This window comes from Scomber japonicus, chromosome 11 (genome assembly GCF_027409825.1).
Source record: "Scomber japonicus isolate fScoJap1 chromosome 11, fScoJap1.pri, whole genome shotgun sequence".
Taxonomy (NCBI): Eukaryota; Metazoa; Chordata; class Actinopteri; order Scombriformes; family Scombridae; genus Scomber; species Scomber japonicus.
The window spans coordinates 8,564,560-8,584,638 of NC_070588.1; the positions used below are offsets into that span (position 1 = coordinate 8,564,560).

The 20,079-nt window shown below is 40.4% G+C and overlaps 1 protein-coding gene across 1 annotated transcript; it reads left to right on the forward strand.

The window, feature by feature from the left end:
- The first annotated feature begins 9,727 nt into the window (after positions 1-9,727).
- On the forward strand, positions 9,728-12,077 carry gjc4b (gap junction protein gamma 4b). Its single transcript, XM_053328582.1, has 2 exons — positions 9,728-10,880; positions 11,056-12,077. Exons 1-2 carry the CDS (start codon positions 9,728-9,730, stop codon positions 11,067-11,069), a joined length of 1,167 nt encoding a protein of 388 aa, XP_053184557.1. The 3' UTR covers positions 11,070-12,077.
- Positions 12,078-20,079: the final 8,002 nt, after the last annotated feature.

A 20,079-nucleotide genomic window follows, 5' to 3' on the forward strand; every position in this document is an offset into this window, starting at 1 on the left:
TATCTTGTTTTAAAGGAAGCGACTCAAACATATAATGTTTCTCAGGTTAAATAAATGTAGTAAACACTGAGGACTTTGTGGTGCTTAAAACACACGTCTGGGTGAAGAAAAAATGTTGCCAGGGATATAATTACTGACTCCAAAAGTTAGTTTTTCATTCCAAAAGAGATTTGTGGCCATAGTAATTACATTGCCTTCCTTGGCACACATGGCACTAACACCTCTGGCTATTGTTTTTCTGTATTTAGGAGGTGTGATATAGTGCCTCTAAATAGGCCTGTAGCGTATTTTACAGCCCATACAGTTTTATCCCACTCTTACATCAGACTTTTTGAGATCCTGTTGTCCAAAACTGTTCTCTCTATCAGTGCATCTGTTATGTTTGGGGGTTAAATTGAAGCGAATCATTCTGATCTGAGGCAGAACCTTATTAGGCACTATCTGGGATACACAGACTCCTAAACAACACACAGATGGAAAGCATTAGTTTTGTTGGCAGGAAAGTCAACTTCCCTGTTGTACTGTGATTCAAAATGTGCAGGCTAGGTTTACTGCTTAACTTAATTACTATGTGTGAATAATTACCAAAAATCCTTACAGGTGCAAGTAGTATTGCTACTTGAACATTCATGTTGCCCTTGTTATAAAAGGTTGCATATTGTTAGTATGGATAGTTGATGGGAGGAATGGTAAAGAATGAAAAATAGGCACGAGGAGTGGAGAAATAATAGAAAAAAAGCCAAGCTGTGAGAGAAAGGAATTCCATTCTGGCCCACAGCTGGTCATTTTTCTAAAGTCATCTTGGACGGTTGCCAGGTTAGCTTTGTGCTAATGCCATTTAATAAAAGGAGTTGCACCCTTGTGCATTTTCTTGGGTGTGTTGGCAAGGAGACAGCCTCAAGTATGCAAGTTAAATATTACAACCAGCAACAGCATGCACCGAGCATTTACCCTGCCAACTTAAAAAAGACCCCAATATGACTGGAGCTTGATCATTTTGTGCATAAATGCTTCATCTGTTCTGTAACGATGATGATAATTCAAACACAGTATTTTGGAAAGATAGTGATGATGGACATCATCCCAAATAGCTGAGAAGGCACAATCAAAATTGTCATTGAGTCCCAGAGCTATTTTCTTTTTGGTTTCATGGTCTTTTTTTCTAAAGAGCTGACCACAGCTGCATGAAGGGTAACATTATGGCTTTCCTCGATGAACTTGCACAAGCGTTCAGGCACAAAACCAGTTGTAGTCTGACTCTTTCATCAAAAGTGTCCTTGGCAGGAAGACAAACATCACAGGGGGATGATTCACTGTGGGTCAGGTTCTGAAGCAAACAAGAGGGCAACTCTTGAGCAAAGCCCTTTCACCTCTTTAGAGATGTTGTAACACCACTGTCTGTGCAGCTCTCACCACTAAGATAAATTTGTCATTTAGCAAGCAGCCATAAATAAGAGAGATATGACAGATCAACAAGTCTAGGCATTTCTTGCGGTAAAACACCAAACATGAGAAGCAGTAGAGTAAAAGCAATGACAAACAAGTTGTCTTGGCTACACTGATGTGGAAAATACATAACATAGTCATGTTTTTTAAAATGTTGACGCCCACACAGAAGGGCCATATTGGAGGAATGTCTAGATCTCCTCGGTTGGACAATCAGACCATTGGAGCGAGTAGCTTTTGGCTTGATTGTATGTCATTTATGAGCATTTACACAAAGATCAGCTTTCCCATCAACGCTTTACTGCTACACTCATCGACTTTGCAGGGAGTTTTTTAAAAGGATCTGCTTTTGGTTGTCAAGCATCTCAGTTTAGCAGGGATGGAAGACTGTAAAAAAACAAGTGTGTTTTCTTATAGTGTTGACAATTTTACCTCCTAAAGCTTTCTGGACTCAAAATATATTGGTAATAAAATGCACCCTAGCATATATAGCACGTTTCCCACTTCAAATGTGGCACTTTCTGTCTTGAAAATGACTATTTGGTTTTGACCACAGCGTGAACAGCGAGGCTCACAAGGATTTTAAAGAACATCAACAATGCGATTAATAGAGTTTGTTACAAATATAGACAAGCTAACTTTGTGCTTAATCCTTTTGTGTGTTTCAGAAACAAACAATACAATCAGTATAAACTGTTATTCATCATAAACATGCATGTTCAAAACCCCATCCAGAGAACATCAGCTGTACAATATGAATGCAAACACATCTCTCATATTCCGCATTAGCAACAAGCAAGCTCACTGCAGCTCATGTTTTCAAGGAGCCACGAGTCTGAGCTGCTCAGTCTCCAGATTATCTGTCTCTGTCATTTCGACTGTGGCACCCCACATTACACCCTATGAATAAAAGCATGCTTGTGGTTCACAATAGAGCTACGCTGCTCCCTGAGAAGGGGGAAGGGCATCGCATTCCTCCACTGACCCCCTGTTTGCAACAGATATTAAACAATAACTGCTGCTTTTTATGTGCTGTCACTCGTTGCAGCCAAAAACAAAACAAATATAAGACAATTAAAACACAATTGAACTGAACTTTGCAGCCCATTCACAACAAGCAATATGTCTAGCCGGTCTGCTTTGTCCACATTTCTGTTTCGGAGAGGTGAGTAAGTAATGACGACTGGCATTTCAGGGAATCCTGGAAGAACAATGTCAACAATGCCATCATTCAGTTTGAGTGACAAAATCAGGAGACTGATGCTGACTGGGTGCCTGCAATATTTAATCTGGGTAACCACACATATTTCATTTAGTTCTCTGGGGGAAAGTGCAGCGTAAGCCTACTGGAAATTCAACCGCTTAAAGCAGATTTCCCCTTGGATTGAGTGCAGTTTGAGGCTCACACCACTCTGCAGATGGTAGATGCCACAATTTTATTTTCCAGAATAGTGCTGAACTCAGATAACTGTCTATTCACTTTGTGATTCATGGCACCACTGGTCCACACCTCTTCAAGTCTTATGGGGGTGGGGGGCATACACATAGTGCAAACTTCCTCCCTTTGTGTTGTAATGAGCTTTATAAAGTGTATTAACATCCTCTGCAGAATGATTATTTCTGGCAAGAGACACAGTGTCATAGTTAAGTGGGGTGTAGAGTTCAAAGAGATCCAAAGGGAGGGTGGGGTGGTGGTGCTGAAGAGACGCACACATGCTGCCCTTGCCAAAGAAAGTGTGACATGGAGGAAAGGGCCTCATGATGGCAACAACTTCCGAACATCTGCATGAGCAGGAAGAGGGGCACCCACTATCAGCAGGCTGTATGTTGTTCCACATCCCCAACAGAAATAAAGGTTATGTGGTGATAAGGCTGCTGCCAAACAGACCGCATGTAGTATGTAACTGCTGGTATCTTCACCTGCTGCTCCAAAAAATGTGGGCACATACGGATAACATATGTGCATTTTGTAGCAAACTTAAAAGATAGGATCACAATTCTCAAGTGTTTTTTTTAAACAAAACAGCAGTTATGTGCCCATTTTGAAAACTGAACAAGATTTTCTTCACTGTAATCATTCCTCTTGTATCATAGGTTTCAACAGTCTGAGTCATATCAAGTGGATATCTGCCACATTTACAGTCTTTTTAGCATCAAATTTCCCCTTTGTGTTTCCTCGGATAGTGTTTCCCTGTTGAGCTGCAGTGGAAGTACAGTAACAAAAAGAGAGATTTTAACACTAAAAATGCAAAATATCGACTATTTGACAAATTTAGATGGGTTCAGATATATTTTACATACATTTTTTCTCAAAACAACAAAACAAAGCTTGTGGATTTTGGCCAACATCAGTTAAATGCTTTATGGAGGGATCCCTTAATGTCCAGTATGAACAGGGGGGGATGATTCAATGTTTCCTGACTGACAGTTTAAAACAGACTTGGAAAAACTGTGAACTCATCCTTTAAGGAATTGTAGCCTGTGTTTGCTCTGTTGGGAGCAGTTAAATTCTTTGCATTGCTTAAGAGGCAGATGCAAGTACACGCCTTAAAGAAAAATCACTACAAAAAATGTGATTATTTGCGTGTGTTGCCCCAGATTTCTGAGTTTAAGTGTATTATTCTCTGCCTCTGGGTCCAGGGTGAAGTTCTAACGAAAAAGACGAAGCAAGGATTGCATCAGGAATGCTGGCAGTGGATCGTTTTGCTCCACTCTGCGCAGACAGGGGGGGTGGGGTGCCCGGCTGAAACGGGGAGGAGAAAAGGGGGGGATTTGGGAATATTCTTTGTCCTCATCCCGCAGTACAACACACACAACCGGAGAGCGGACGCAGGCTCCTGGATGGCTTGATATCAGAGCGGGAGGGTTTTCTTTTAATAACCAGAAAAGGAAGGAAGGAAAACTTTGAGGAACAGCCAGGACGAGAAACAGAGGACCCTGAAATCACAAGGTAAGATACTCCACTAACAAAGCGTGGCGGCGGCATCACGCAGATTTTTAGCCCTCTTGCTAACCAACGTTGCTTTAACCAGCTTTTAGTTGTTTTTTTTCGTGTTCAACTTTGGCACAGGAGGCACAGCGAGTTGTTTTTCATTAGAAGCTGCTGCTGTGGTAATTTAAAAAGCAGCTTTCATCAAAGCGAGGGAAGGAAAATAACATCGTTAAAAACGCCAGCGCAAGTTTACGCACACAGGCTGGCGCTGATTAAAGCCAAGACAACTGGCCGCATTATGTGAATTATTGGTAATTTACTGCGCATTTGGCGTACAATTTGTTGTCATAGCAACACAAGGCGTGCTAATTGTTCAAGCATGTCGGTTATTTTGGCTAGTTTGGCAATTTTGGCCCTTTTTAAACGGACATTTTGGAGTGTGTTGACTGGATTTGGTGATGGAGGAAAGCGCAGGGATTGTCTGTGTTGGGTTGTTTTTTGGGGGGGTTCTTCAGTTTCCTCAATATAAATCTCACATTCTGAATAATAGCGGTTAAGTTGTTTTTTTTATTGAATGTAATGGTGTCACTGTTAATCCAGTCCTAACCCACATGTGTTTGCGGAGCATGTGGGACACCCCGTTGACGTTTTCGTCTGTTTGCCACGAGGAGGATTTTTTTCTCTCTCTCTCCCTTATTCTCCGTTCAAATTGGATCCGTTTTCCATTTCAGGTTGTGGTGGTTTTAATTAATTGGACTGCCTCAACAGAAGAAGGCGACCACTATAAAAAAACATACACTAAACCACATTTTTGTTTCTGGCGTTATTGATCCTAGTGATGTGAAGGGTGAATGAGTTTATTTCCCTCCTGCTCAGTTCACTGGGAGTCACTCCTCATATTCTGGTTTCTTTTTTGCCCCCTTTTTTCCTCCCCAAGCCCAGCTCGGGCCTCTCAGCTTTCGGGCTTCTTGGATAACACCCCTGTATATCTATCCTTCCAGATGTGAGGGCCACAAAAGCCTCTCTGTTCTGCAGGGCTCAGGCAGTGTTGAAACTACTTTGCTCCTTACTTGGAAGGAAGGCTGTTTTTTTCTTTTCTGAAGTGCCTTTTTAGATAGATATGCCTGCACTGTGAAATGGATATGTGACATGGTTTTAGAGACTGAAAAGATATTAGATGGAGGCAAATTTTTAGTGTATCTGATCAATACTGGACACATACCAGCAGCTTGTTTGGGGAAAACACAAGCTTCAACATATTATCATTTAAAGAAGGTCTACAAAATCATACATTTTTAACATGTTTTGTGCGTTATTCCTCAGTAGGCATGACAAATCGGCATGGCAGGTGTAAGTGAGAAGAGCGCGGGAAAGAAATGTAAAACAATGTGTAGGATTTATATATTATTTCCAAGATATAATGGCCAAATATGATGGATCTTCATCAAAAAAGCACGTTTAAGCTGGAGTAAGAGTCTGTTGTTGATGAAATTGCCCAATCCATTTTTATAGGTGAAATCTGTAACTGCCCGCACATTGTTGCCCTCTGGAACCTTCTGCACATTGTTGCCCTCTATGGCAGGAAGAGGTATAGTCTAGTATCTGGAATTATGTGTTGCATCTTCTCAGCTCATTGTGTCATGCTACTTTAATAAAAGAAAGCTGTTCTGCAGAAAGGCTTTGCATCACTTGATACAAATGCTACCAGGACCGCTATCTGTACCCTTACAGGGATATGATACCAATAGAGTACCTCATTCGATATCTGTCACGTGAAAGGAACCACCACTCGTCCCCAGCCAAATGATTCCTACATGTATGGGTTGTAGCTATAGTGGTAGTGGGCCAGTTGCGTTGCATTAAAATGAAGAATGCTTGTGGTGATTGACTACAAGCAAAACCATACAAATAAATCTTCATTTGAGTACCAAAATAGATCAAATGCAGGTATCATTTACTAGGAGAAGTGTCAATATTATGTGGTACTGGGTTATTTATGACGATATCTAGCCCTGCCCTCAAAACACACACACAAAACCTGGTGTTTTATTATGCATCACTTGGTTTTCACCTATGAAATGAGTTAAAACCACTAACAGACTTTATCACAGACTGCATATAAGGAAGCCTGATCTTGTTGTCAGTGAGTTTATTTGTACAACTCTTGACCAAGGAGATGGAAAAAATACAACATTTTAACTTTAAAGCTTTAAAGTTTAGCTTCTTGCTGGCATGTGGGACAGTGGTTATACTTGGACATTGATGTCAGCTCTGACCCAAGATTGAGGCAACTCCTAACATTTAACCCACATTACAAGAGGCTGAGTGTGCTGTTGAGTCTGCACATGTCCTTTGTAGCCTGAAAGGGGAGCAGTTTAGATGACTGATATACAGTAAACGACCACTGTGATGGAGGAATGTGACTGATAAGATAAAATGGTGACTCACAATGTATTTTTAGGACTGCAACTAATGATTCTTTTCAATAGTGATTATTTTCGTCATCAATCAATAAAGTCATGATAGAAAATGGAGATAAATGTTGCCAAAGCCCCTGGTAGACGTCCTCAAATGTCTTGTTTTGGCCCGACAGTCCACAACCCAGTCAGTGTCAGTGAATTTGGTCTTTTTTTTCTTTAAAAATGACGCATAGCTCTGTTTGTTCTGACTACTGCTTAAGATATTAAGTTTACTGTCATGTTTGACATAATCATCAGATTTCAGAGGCTGTTAAGATATCCAATCTTCAAAATAGATTCAGAGGAATTTTCTGCCAATTGTGTAACTTCTGCAGTTCTACATACAGAGAAATGATGCTAAACATGTCACAGCACGTGTTTTCAGCATGACACGGTGTCTCCCCCAAGGGAAGAGTTGTCAGTTATCTTGATCTGGAAACCTGGCAGTAAAGCCTCCATACTGTCAGTCAGGTGTAATTCCTTGCATGCTCGTTGCAGTTGCATACAGACGGTACTACATAAAGCCACAGATGGAGGGGGATGACAGCAGTGCTTAGTGCAAGCAGTAAATGGTTAAACATGACAGAGTGGATGTAGTATGAAGGGAACATTTGTGCAATGGCATGTGCACAAATTAGTTTTGCTGCATTCTGATGATGAATTTGCGAAGACAACACATGCGATCAGTAAGACAGTATAACTTTACACACAATCCGTTGCCCTCACTGTGTGTGGTTTAACTCATAAATACAGATTACATGCGGAGTCCGAACTCTTTATCACAGATAACCTTAAATCATCTGATAGACTAGGCGCTGAGTCATCATAGTTCTGGTTTTCTTTAACAGCTGATGTGCTCCTGCCGCTTAATGGAAACATGTTTGCTTCTTCCTAAGCCTTTATTTACCAAGGGATAGTTTCCTCCAAATATAATGTCAAGCGTCAGTTCATACAGTTCTTCATACTTGGGAGTTGTCCAACACAAATCATTGTCCTTAAGCAGCTCTGTTGGAATATTTTCAAGGTGATGCTTCATCTTTAAAGGTATCTCTCAGTGGTAGTTTGTCAAAGGATCAGTTGTCAGTAATAAGTCACTTTACCTTTTTATTTGGGTTAGTATCTAAATTTCTCTGTCTTCAAATTTGTCATTCTCTCATTCTGTGTTTTTAAAAACATCAACTTGTGAAGACCTTGTTGTTCCTCATTCACAACCTTCTTAATATTTGGTAGTTTCACAATTTGGTAAATCATTTGTTTTGATGCATTATAAATATAGGTGTATGTATTTTTATTGGTGTGACATGATGGAAGTCCTTTTTTGAGTTTTGGTTCTCTGTGTATCAGCACCCACTTAACTACATACAATACTTCTGTCTATAGTCTGTACTGTCCAACTGTAAAAACACTGTATAATCCGAATTTGGTCCAATAACATTTGGAAAGTCTAGAAGAGCCACATGATTAAATTAAGAGCTAACAGGAAGTTAAGTTTCTAGACGTGCATTCAGACAGCCAGAGCGGGAAAGATTTAAAAAATCTCTAACTGGAATAAAGAGATTTACCCAGCTGGTGATCCGATTAATCAGCATTGTGTGAACCCGTTTTGCAAGGGATTAAATGTAACCGGCATTCATTTATGTGTTAAAGTTCTGCACTACAGGTTTAAGTGGGGGTTTGAGTTTAAGCTTCTCAAATGTGAATATGTACTCCTTCACTTTAGGCTGGAAAATATAGCTTTTGGGAAATTATGATGGACATTTTTCAGCATTTTCTGATGTTTTATAAACCAAACAGTTAAATAATTAATCAGTACCTGTAGGAATGTACTTTGCTTGTCTGTCACAGCGTTCACTTTGTTCTAAAAAGAAAATTATAACCTTGATAGTGATGGAATAGGTAGCTGTTGAGTGACATGTTTTCTAAGCTTCAATAAGCATGTTTACCTTCTTCTTCTTCTTCTTCTTGGCACAAGCTGGGCAGCAGAGTTTATTGCAGTAGATAATTACTCAGCAGAAGTTGTTATTTGGTTGGTCACAGATGGTGTGAAACCACAGGAGCCCTTCATTACCTCTTGTGTTTTTTAACTTACAGGTTTTTACTGTCTTGGCAGTCAGATTATTAAACAATGACTAGCAGAAAATGGATAAGACATCTGTAGTCAGTGTGTGTGTGTAAAATGTTCATGGGTGATTAGACTGATCTTATACAGATGAGGGTTGTTGTTGTGGTATTTTAAAAGTTGTGGACAGTTGAAAAACAGCCATGACTGATGCTTAGTTAGATTAGCACAGCTCATCATATTTCTCATCAGAGCTCATAATTTTCTCATCAGAGCTCATAACTTCAGTGTGATGTGTCTCATGTGTCCTGTGAATTGTTTTAGTAGGACTTGTGGTAGCATGATTTGATGATGCCGCCTACTCAGGCCTTTTCATTAGACGTTCTTGCTTGAGCATGCCCTTGTCATAGCAGTGATGTTGGTGTTTGGGACATCTCAGCTTTGTAACCATGACATAGCTGCTCCACCTTGTGGCCATTATTGCAATAACATGGGGAGTTGAGAAAAAGTATTTTGAGATGTGGTGTACCAAAATGACACATGTTCTATAAGTAAAATGATTACTTTTTTTTAGATTGTATTAAAAGGAAGCTTTTATTTTATTTTAGGTAAACATTTCACATAGTTCAACTTTAATTTTGGCCTTAGCTTATTGCTTAGTATGTCAATGACTGTGTTTATGGTTTTCAGTGAAAACTACCTATCGCCTGTCACATGCTTTTGATTACACTCAATGTCCATTTTCCTTTATTTAAAAATGACATTCATTCATTTTTTGTCTCTTCTCTTTCTTTGCAGATTTAAGAGGTTCCCTCCTATCCAAGAGGCAAAATGAGCTGGAGCTTCCTCACACGTCTGTTGGATGAGATTTCCAATCACTCCACCTTTGTGGGCAAAATCTGGCTCACCCTCCTTATTGTCTTCCGCATAGTGCTGACGGCTGTCGGGGGCGAGTCGATCTACTATGATGAACAGAGTAAATTTGTGTGCAACACAGGGCAGCCCGGTTGTGAGAATGTGTGCTACGATGCATTTGCGCCGCTGTCACACATCCGCTTCTGGGTCTTCCAGGTGATTATGATCACCACCCCCACCATCATGTACCTTGGTTTTGCCATGCATAAGATCGCTCGCATGGACGACAGTGACTACCGGCCCCGGAATAGAAAGCGGATGCCGATTGTGAGCCGTGGCGCCAACCGGGACTACGAGGAGGCTGAGGATAACGGGGAGGAGGACCCCATGATCCTGGAAGAGATTGAGCCAGAGAAGGAAAAAGATGTTGTGGAGAAGCCCAGCAAAAAGCATGATGGACGCCGTCGCATCAAGCGAGACGGCCTCATGAAGGTGTACGTGTTTCAGCTAATGTCACGTGCCATCTTTGAGGCCTCGTTCCTGTTTGGGCAGTACGTCCTTTATGGGCTGGAGGTGGTACCATCGTATGTGTGCTCACGCTCACCTTGCCCGCACACAGTGGATTGCTTCGTCTCGCGCCCTACTGAGAAAACAATCTTCCTCCGCATTATGTATGCCGTCAGTGCTTTGTGTCTTCTCTTTACCATGCTGGAGATCCTTCACCTTGGCTATAGCGGTATTCGTGACTGCTTTTGCGCGCCACGGCCACGGCCTAGGCCTCCCACCCCCCGTCATCCAGCTCTGGCCAGCCAGAGATCCTCCATCTGCCGCCAGCCGTCTGCACCTCCAGGCTACCACACAGCTCTGAAGAAGGACCCAACAGGAAAAATGGGCTTCAGAGATAACTTGGCAGACTCGGGCCGCGAGTCATTCGGGGATGAGGCTTCATCAAGAGAGCTGGAGAGGCTGCGTAGACACCTTAAACTGGCCCAGCAACATCTGGATCTGGCTTACCAGAATGAGGAGGGAAGCCCGTCGCGCAGCAGCAGCCCAGAGTCCAATGGCACTGCAGTTGAGCAGAACAGACTAAACTTTGCCCAGGAGAAGCAGAGCAGTACATGTGAGAAAGGTGAGGCTTTGTCCTTTTTCTTTTTTTCACCTCAGGCAGATAGATTTTTAATTTGAAAACACCTCATTGCACATTAACGCTTACATGTTTAGAACTTTTGAACTTCAGTCCCATCAGTGTATTTTGACTTAATAACACAATGCTTTACTGACATTGTCATGATATGTGTTCACAGGTCTCCGTGCATAGGTTCTCATCAGTCCAGCTGACACTGTAGATCAAAGTTCACATCAGGAGCAGTGAGCGGACACAAGGGAATCAAACAGGGAGTGGTGTGTATGCGTCATGAACTTGCTTGAGGTGGATGAAGTCATCCCAAGCCTTGCAGTGTTACGGCCAGCCGTGGTCGAACATCAAAGTCAAAGGAAAAGGAGAACAGTTGTCTCAACCGAGCAATACTTGAGACACCAGCCTGTCTGAAGATCCAAAGTGCTTACAAACTGCCGTTGTGCAACAGTAACCGTTAACATGTACTTCTCCCTCAGGGCAGCTATTCTTTTTCATATTTTTATTACGAGACGTAGAATTATTAGTCATTTTTAAGAGTTTGTCCTCTGTTGGAAGTTCACAGTGAATGCATCTCAAGTTTGCCTTAGACCGAAAACTGGAACTCCGTTTTATGGCATTGTGTTTGTTAAGGTAAGGCCAAGCCAGTCGTAGTGCAAAAAAAAAGTTTAAACTGTAAAGAGTTTGTATTTTGTGAGTAAGTGAATCAGTGAGTGGGTGCTTGTAGATGCAAACAAAAAGGTTAACGGACAAGGCACCACTTCTAAAAGAAAGGTACTGGAGTAATTGTCATGCTGATGAAGACTTCTTGAGTTTTCTAATTTTTCATACAAAGGCTTACTTTTAAAGTGTGTCATTTATTATTTTATTTTTTTTAATGTTGGCACAGCACCAGTCAACATTCTCCCGTCTGGTGCCAGGTATGGAAACTGGAACACACTTGGGGTGCCTTTGTCCAAAGGAATAAACAAACCTGGGTAATGCTTGAAAAACATGTAACTCTTGATATTTGTCTTGTATTGTTCAAACTTGTATTTGATACTGTTCTTTTTATTTTATTCGTTTTATGTATTGTTGTATTGAAAAGAGGCTCTTGTCACTGTGGCAAACTTGTTTTCCTCTATTTTTTTTTTTTCAAAGAATGACATCCACTGCTGTTTTAGCTCCCCGAAGCCTGATTTAATCCCTGGACTGACGCATTCTGAAAATAGTTTGGTACAATTTGACTTCTCAAGTGCTACAGTTTCACTTTAAAATGTTCCTCTTTTTTTAAAATACTATATAACTTGCAGCTTATTTACTAGGTACACATTGTCCTCAAGCAGCAAATGTTTCTTTATCATTCAGTGCAGATACAGATTTATTTGTATCTGTTGGTTAAATAAGGGATAATACTGTGTGTCATGTTCAATGTCTTGTAAGTGCTGATATCTGGATAGGTGTGATCGCTGCTCCAGAGTCTGAATAAGGGTTGTAAACCATGTAATCATTTCAATGTGAATTCAAATGCCTTGAATGCGCTCTATTACGATGCCGTCTTTTGTATTCCGAATCATACCCACAGTGCCAACTCAAATATTGTCATCTCGTTATTTTTGAGCAATGCTTTTTGTACTTTTTATACGTTTTGTATTGATAGTACTTTGTGGTTAGTTTTTGAAATAAATTTTTTTCAACAAATAATTTTTTCAAGTGGTTTCAGTCTGTTATCACTTGTATTTGCAAAAGGCTGCCCTTATATGCAACAACACCTGAGGCCTGTACTACGAAACTGGATTTTCTCTTATCGAGGTAACTTCAGGGTTAACCCTGGGTTTTCCGTCCTATGACGCTGGTTCACTTCTACGGGGTAAATCACCATGGTAACTTATGCTGAATGGCTAACCTGCTCCGGAGCAGGTTATGTTCTGGATAAGAGATCAACAAGTATAAAAGCACCACCTCCTGACCAACCAGTTCTCTTGGAAAATGGCCTGCCCATTCTTAGAAGATCCTCTCGACATTGGTGTGCGGATCGTGAGAGGTTAAAACTATACGAAAGGTACAGATTTTCAAGCAACATTAAGTTTTAATATTAAACATTCATTTGACATTCAAAATACAAACCTATTATGTGCTTGAACCATTTGAGTGAATGATGTCAAACCAACTGTATAACATACAGACTAATATCCCTCATGTGCCTCAAGGCTTAATTTTCGAATATATCTTTTCGTCAAATTTTTTTTACAATTAAAATAAATAAATAACCTTACCACCACTCCAGCTTCAGAACCTGTGTCGGGGAACCTGACAAAAAGTCTCAATAAGAACATCTTGAGAGTAATTGCTGCAAAAGTGCAGAAAAACAGAATTTCTCATATCAATCATATTTTTTTAAAATAAGCCTTGAGGCACATGAGGGATATTATGTTGTACAGTTGGTTTGACATCATTCACTCAAATGGTTTATTTGGCTATTCATATTACTTTTAAATATGGCCTCCTGAAGTGACCTGCATACTCAGTTGATCATTAATGACGTCACTCCCAGACCGGTGTTTACGGAAGCGAACATGGCAACAGCTGGTGAAGTTACTGGTAGTCTCATTTATGGTCTAATGTGAAAGACTGTGTGGCGGCAGCCGGCAAATTTGTGAGCGGGTGATGTTTAAAAGGAGAAAGAAAAATAATACCTTAAAGGTTGAATATGTAGAATATTTATTAAAAGCTATATTTAAAAAAAAAAAAAATACAGCCACGGGGCGTTTTGAGGGGTACAGAATGAAAGTATTGCTTTTCCATAAAAAAAAAAATTTAGTCTGAATTAATATTTTTACATTTTTTTGACGGGTTCAACAATGACGTTCTGACACGTTCTGTGTACATTGTACCAGCCATTTAGCGGCCGGAATTGCGGGTTGCCAGGATTGTCTGTTGTTCCGGTGCAGCTACTGTAGGCTGGCACTGGGTGAAATGGAGTTGTAAACAAACACGGCCGTGTTGGACTTACTAAAACCAGCGTTTTTTGCTCTCAAGTACAACTTTTCATCACAAAACTTCGAAGGTAAGACAGAATATCTGTTAGTCGCTGTAAATAAGTGGTTGTTTACCTTTGTATGCTGCTGGTTCACTGAGTTTTTAGCGCAATAATAGTGGTACTGTTGAACTCGCCAGGGTCTTAGCTTTCATATGAGATGCTATTTGTTTGTGTACCATGAAGTATCAAAACGGTAGCAATGGAAATGTGGAGAGTGGGTTGACTTTCTGACGCTATTCGGATTTTGATATTTGATCATTAACCTCTTAACGCACGCTGTTCCGTTCACGGGACAGGACGGATGTTAGGAGGTAGCCACACGTTCTTCTGAATGTTTTAAACACCAACCCTTAAACATATATACTCATGCCGTACATTGTTGGAAAGCTTAGATTGTTCTGATTCATTCAAGACCACTCACGACTTATATGGTTGCTCACAGCCGTAATAGTATTAGCGATTAGCTTGGCTAGCCACTCAGCTAAGTGAGAAAAGCTATAATGCCTACATACCTTCAAAGTCTTCCCTTTATCCACAACGATCATCTTATGACACAGGACTTTATGTACAGCTCGCCAAGTATCCATTCTTGTGAAATATGAAATCCGTTTCCATAAAACCGGAATATTTTCCTCAATATGTCCATGTATTTAGTCCAACACGTAATGTAATAACACAAATAACAAACCATATACGGTCCGTTTACGTCATTTCTTGACCTGCGCGTCCATCTCAGAGTACACGTGACTAGATGTTTACGACCGTGAGCCTCTCCTGCTTCTGACGACACCACACACAAGCCAATCGGTGTTTAGGATTAGGCAGTACATGCAGAGACATTGCTGCTACTCCCACTGGCGTGTTACAATGTAATGTACCTCGGTGGTTTCAAGTCAGTTACAGCGAGGGTATGTTCGCTTCCTGTTTTCAAAATAAAAGCACCAACTCTATCGTTATGGTTTTCTTAATAATAAAAGGCAACGGGTGTCTTATTTTGTGAAAATGACCGGAAGTGCGTTACTCGCTACGGCTAACTTGAGTGGCTCCGAATTCGCAGGAACAAAACTTTAAGCAGATGTTATTTGGACAAATTACCGTCACACTGTTGATCTAAAGGGCTACCTTCTCGCCTAAAAAGGTTAGACATGTGGATAAAGTGGTATATTTACAGAGTTAGAGCTAAAATAAAATCCGGCACCGGACCTGGCAACCCTGCTGGAATTACTTTTTGGTTGTTGCGACTACGATCTCGAGACATTAGATGGCGTTGTTCTGCTCATTCTACATATTCTACCTTTAATGATGTCTTTATGCGGAGCATTAGCTGTGTGTTGCTCCAGAATAAGCCACATTAAATGCGACCTGACTGTTCAGATTGCGGTCGCATTCAAAAAAATCCGATGGGATATGTGTCCGATTCAGATTCAGCACATTTGAAAGTGGCCTGAATCGGATTTGGAAATGTCAGATTCAATGCAATTTATGCTGTTCACATTGTCAGAAACAAATCAGATATGGGTCACATTTGAGCGAACAAATCCGATTCAGGTCACTTTTAACTGCGGTGTGAACGTAGCCTAAGTTCACAGCTTCTATGAACAGCTGTCTTCAGTTTATCAGATAACTAGTAACCCTGTTTTTGGCACCAAAAGTAGCCTAAATGAAAACATGTTAGACCTTAATTATGCAACTTCACAGTGCATTAGTTTGGCCTTCTTGGGGTCACACGGTGAAACATAAAAACAGTGAGAACTGAGTCTCAGCACCTTTTAACTTAAACCTGCAGTGACCTCTAGTGGCATTTCTGCAGGACACATGCAAGACCAAATTTAAATCCGTCTTAAATCTTAAAGATCTCTTCCAGGCATGTTTTAATATATTTAGAGATATTGTGTTATGATCATGTTTTTCCACCAAAATCCTTAAAGGGGCTCTATGCGAAATACAGCTTTATTAGCTTTCAGGAATTTTATTTTTGCTATGTAACCCACTAATGGTGTATTTACATCTGGAGTAGAGAGTTACGTCACACGCCCTCTGTGTGTGTTGTTCTGGAGCCTTTGTTTTGGAAGCCGGGCCGGCCGCGCGTTCATGTTAGTGCATGTGAGCCACCTCCTCCTCTCCTCCACCGGAACCGTTAACCCACTCCCCCTATATAACCGGGACCGTAATGCCACTTCCCCTATCAAACCACTGAGGACCGGCTGCGGTTAGCGAAAGCGACATGGCGGAGGAAAACCAGAGACATTAACCCCATGAAGAGACCACGCTCAGTTGCCAAGAAACTCTCCGATAAAGAGAGGAATAAGACCCGGGTTAACATTGGCCTTGCATTTCCGAGGTGGAGAGCCCTGCGAGAAGAAAAAGGGATACATTATGACTCGGAGCTAGCTCTTCTTCTCTTGGACCAGTAAGTAACGTTATGTGTATACAGTCACATATCTGCTTAGTTAGTTTTAGACTAACGTTAGACATTATGTAGCATATCATGTTCATTTAGTTGACAGTCTTAGGACGAAGCCTGAGCTGCAGCTCGGCTTCATGATAGCCATGGAGGGGAGCATACCTATGTCCCCCGGCTAGCTCGGCGGCTAATTCCGCTGCTAGCTCGGCCACTAACTCAACTAACTGCAGACAGGATCATCCCTATGTCCCGGTTTTGTTTTGCTGTTAACACAAACGAGCTAGAGCTAAGCTAAGCCAGCTACCGTCATACGTCTGAGCTGGTAGCCATGTGGCTAACGTTAGCAATAAGCATCGTAAAATAGTAACAGAGGAAGGAATAGGAATGCTTACGACTAGTGCTGTGTGTTATCACATTTTGTCTGTCCGCATATTTTATAGCACAAAGGGAGAGAAGTGAGTATGAAAATATGTATGGCCTGCTTGTGTAATGTTAGTTGTAATACTGTCAGGGCAGTACATAGATGATGATGATGATGATAATAATGCTAACCGTGCTTCACTGGACCAGTCCTTGCTATTTCAGAAACTTTTGACTAAATGGAAAGTAAGATATTTTTGTCCTAAAAATAATAAACAGGCTATTGGACTGGTGATGAAATACTGTGACTGTTACTCTGATAAAGATGAGAGACATTTTGGTCTGACAACTACTTGTGTTTTCTATAACTGTTTATTGTAATTGACAGTTTAGCAATTCTGACATTTTTAAATGTGACAATTGTCTGTCATGTTGGGTTTGTTTAGATTAAAGCTCTGAAATATGTTATACACAGGTTACATTTTTTTGTCTTGCATTCCTCAGGTCATAATACCTAATACTGCAGTTACTCCACCATGGCAGACTGGCAGATGCTGTGTGATGGAAGGAATAACACCAGGAGCTACTCTTCAGACTCTCCGTCCTGTCCTCATCACGTCCTCATCAGTGGCTTTGAGCACAGCAGGCCACAAAAGCGGACAAACCATACTGAATTACACTTTGCATGCTGCTACTTTGTCACTACTGATCATAAACCTTAAATGGTGTCATTATTGTCATTGTTTCTGAATTTGATTTGCTTTTGATCTATTGTCTTCAGTTTGTTATAAACTGAAGGGGCAGTAAACCACATTTGAGATGTTAAAACAGAACTGTAATACATCAATGTGTATGACAGTGGAGTTTTGTTTTCATTTTAACTTCAGTGTAGAGTGTACAGATACAGATACAATTGACCTTTTTTTTTGTCCAGATGGTTACAGCAAGAAGAGAAAGGTGATGTATACCTCTAAAAAATGTAGTATTTATGATTGTTTTCTGGACTTGACTGTGCAATACTGCTCACCAATAAACTTGACATTATTTGAGATTATATTCATGCTTCATCCATTTCAACATTATCCTTTGTAACACTGTAGATAACACTGGCTTAGTCCACTACTGCTTAGAGAGTGTAATTCAATCACTGACCATACACAAGTGAAATGTAAATTGATGTACTGTTTACCACAAAGCAGAAAACTTATGGTGTTTCACAATTCGGTTATTAGTGAATGAAGCAGATCCACACATCATTTTTTGAAGAATATTTGTTTACTCATTAATGAACAATAGGCTAAACAATAACTTCTGAACATAAATTATTATAAATGATTAATTAAACATGTTAGGAGTCTACTGAACAGGACTGAGTTTCCTTTGATCTCTAAATGATGCATGTTCCTGTAAATGTGGGGTGCATGTTGCTGCAGATGTCAGAGGTAGGTATGGCATGGCAGTTGAGCATCATGATGGCCCTGCTGCATCATCAGAGCATCAGAAACCAGACCTGGCCTCAGGTCCAAAAAACTCTTTCCCGGGTCAAGTCTTGAAGCAGGCTCTGTAAAAGATGAACAACATGTACACTGAAAAGTAAATCATGATGTAGACACACTGGAAAAACTGGCGTTTCACACTATGTTGATATTTTACAATTGACTTCAAATGGATAGGAAACACAGATGATACAAACCTCTATTTCTAATCATCATCTGAGCAGCTCACACCGGCTCCTCTGAGGAGGCAGACACTCTGCAGCTGCCTCAGCAGACATGATGCTACTGCTGCCCTTACCAAAACCAAAATCAAACTATCAGTTATGAAGAGAGCAGCAACAATTATAATATAACGTTATAGTTTTATGAGGAACAAACTTAGCATTAGCTACATTAGAGACAGTTGATGAATCAGACTCTGGCTACATTACACTAGCAACACGTCTTGGTCAATATTTTCACAATTGCACAAAAACCCAAATGTGTGTTTGCCAGCAGTGCTCATAAAACCCAACAGAAATGATCAATGTGAAGTTGTTCGCTTGGCTACTATGTTCAGCTTGTTAATTTTCAACTACTAGCAGTTAGCTAACGTTAGCATCGGAAAGCTAATAACTGTTACACTACTTTAGAAATACGTTACTAATACGTTACTCTCGCTTGTATTACTTACTTCGTTACTTGACGTCACACCGGTCCGTTGTGTCCTGAGTCAGCTGTTTCATCACGGATGGAAAGTGCTTCACTGAAAACAGGCAGGTAGAGTAGGAGGAGCAGACGGAGAGCGAGGGGGAGGCCAGCGGAAAGAGGGGGGTGTACCCCTTAGCTAGTTTTGTTTTGGTTGCACGCAGTCCAGAGCTACGACGTCTAGCGGTGAAATTCAAATCGCATTTAGCCCCTTTAATATGACATATTTTCCCTTTCCCTGATTGAAAAATACAAAATTAATGGATAGTTCTTATACTCTGTATGTATGTACACTGAAAGTTTCAACTTTCCACACCACACTTGTGATTGGCTCCAAACCATTTTGATGTCACAAATTATGCTTGTACTGTTGGTACAAACTTTTAATACAGATTTTTGGTGAGAACTTTCCACTTTAAGCAGATTAATATGAATACAGTCATATGAATACAGTCATCATTCTGCACATTGAAGCTCAAACTAAAGGAATGAGAAGAAAAACATTTTTGAATGGAGGGGGAATTTTGAACCACAGCTAAAGAAATAAGTTGCAGCCCAAAAACTTTTACTAAAAGTTGACATTCGTCTTTAACATGTAAACAACCAACTGATGATTTGTAATAGCAAATACATTATTTCATAAGATAGCAGTTGTCCAGGTTGTGCAAGTCACAATCCAGTATTTCATGTATGGTGCAATATCTTATGTTTCCCAATGTAACTGCAGATGATGTTTATCTTTCAAGTATCATATCAAGTATCTAACGACACCATCTGACAATGTGTGTCATAAACTCTGCACATCGTGTGACTTAAGTTTTGTTATTTTTTTATATCAACTACTTCCTCCTTGTGAAACTTCAAATTGTTCTCACACATGCTGACAAACGGCTGTCCGTTCTGTAACCTTTGCTGCTAAGGTTGTTGGGTTGTTTGTGTTTCTCATATTTTGTATAGAATGTGGGATTGAACATATAAAGGTATATTTGGGAAATCGCCATTTTGATTAAAGAACAACAAAATAAACCATTTTTTTAATGTAGCCTCCAGAGCCAGCTAAAGTCTGTCAAGAGGCCCGTTTCAAACAGAGGCTGAACTGATCAATATAAGATAAATATAGAGTTTCTTCTGTAAATTATGTTTACATTATGTATATATATATATATAAGATATTCCAGTAGAGCCTGTAAAAAACGCATTTTATGTCCCCTTGAAAAGCTTGTCCTT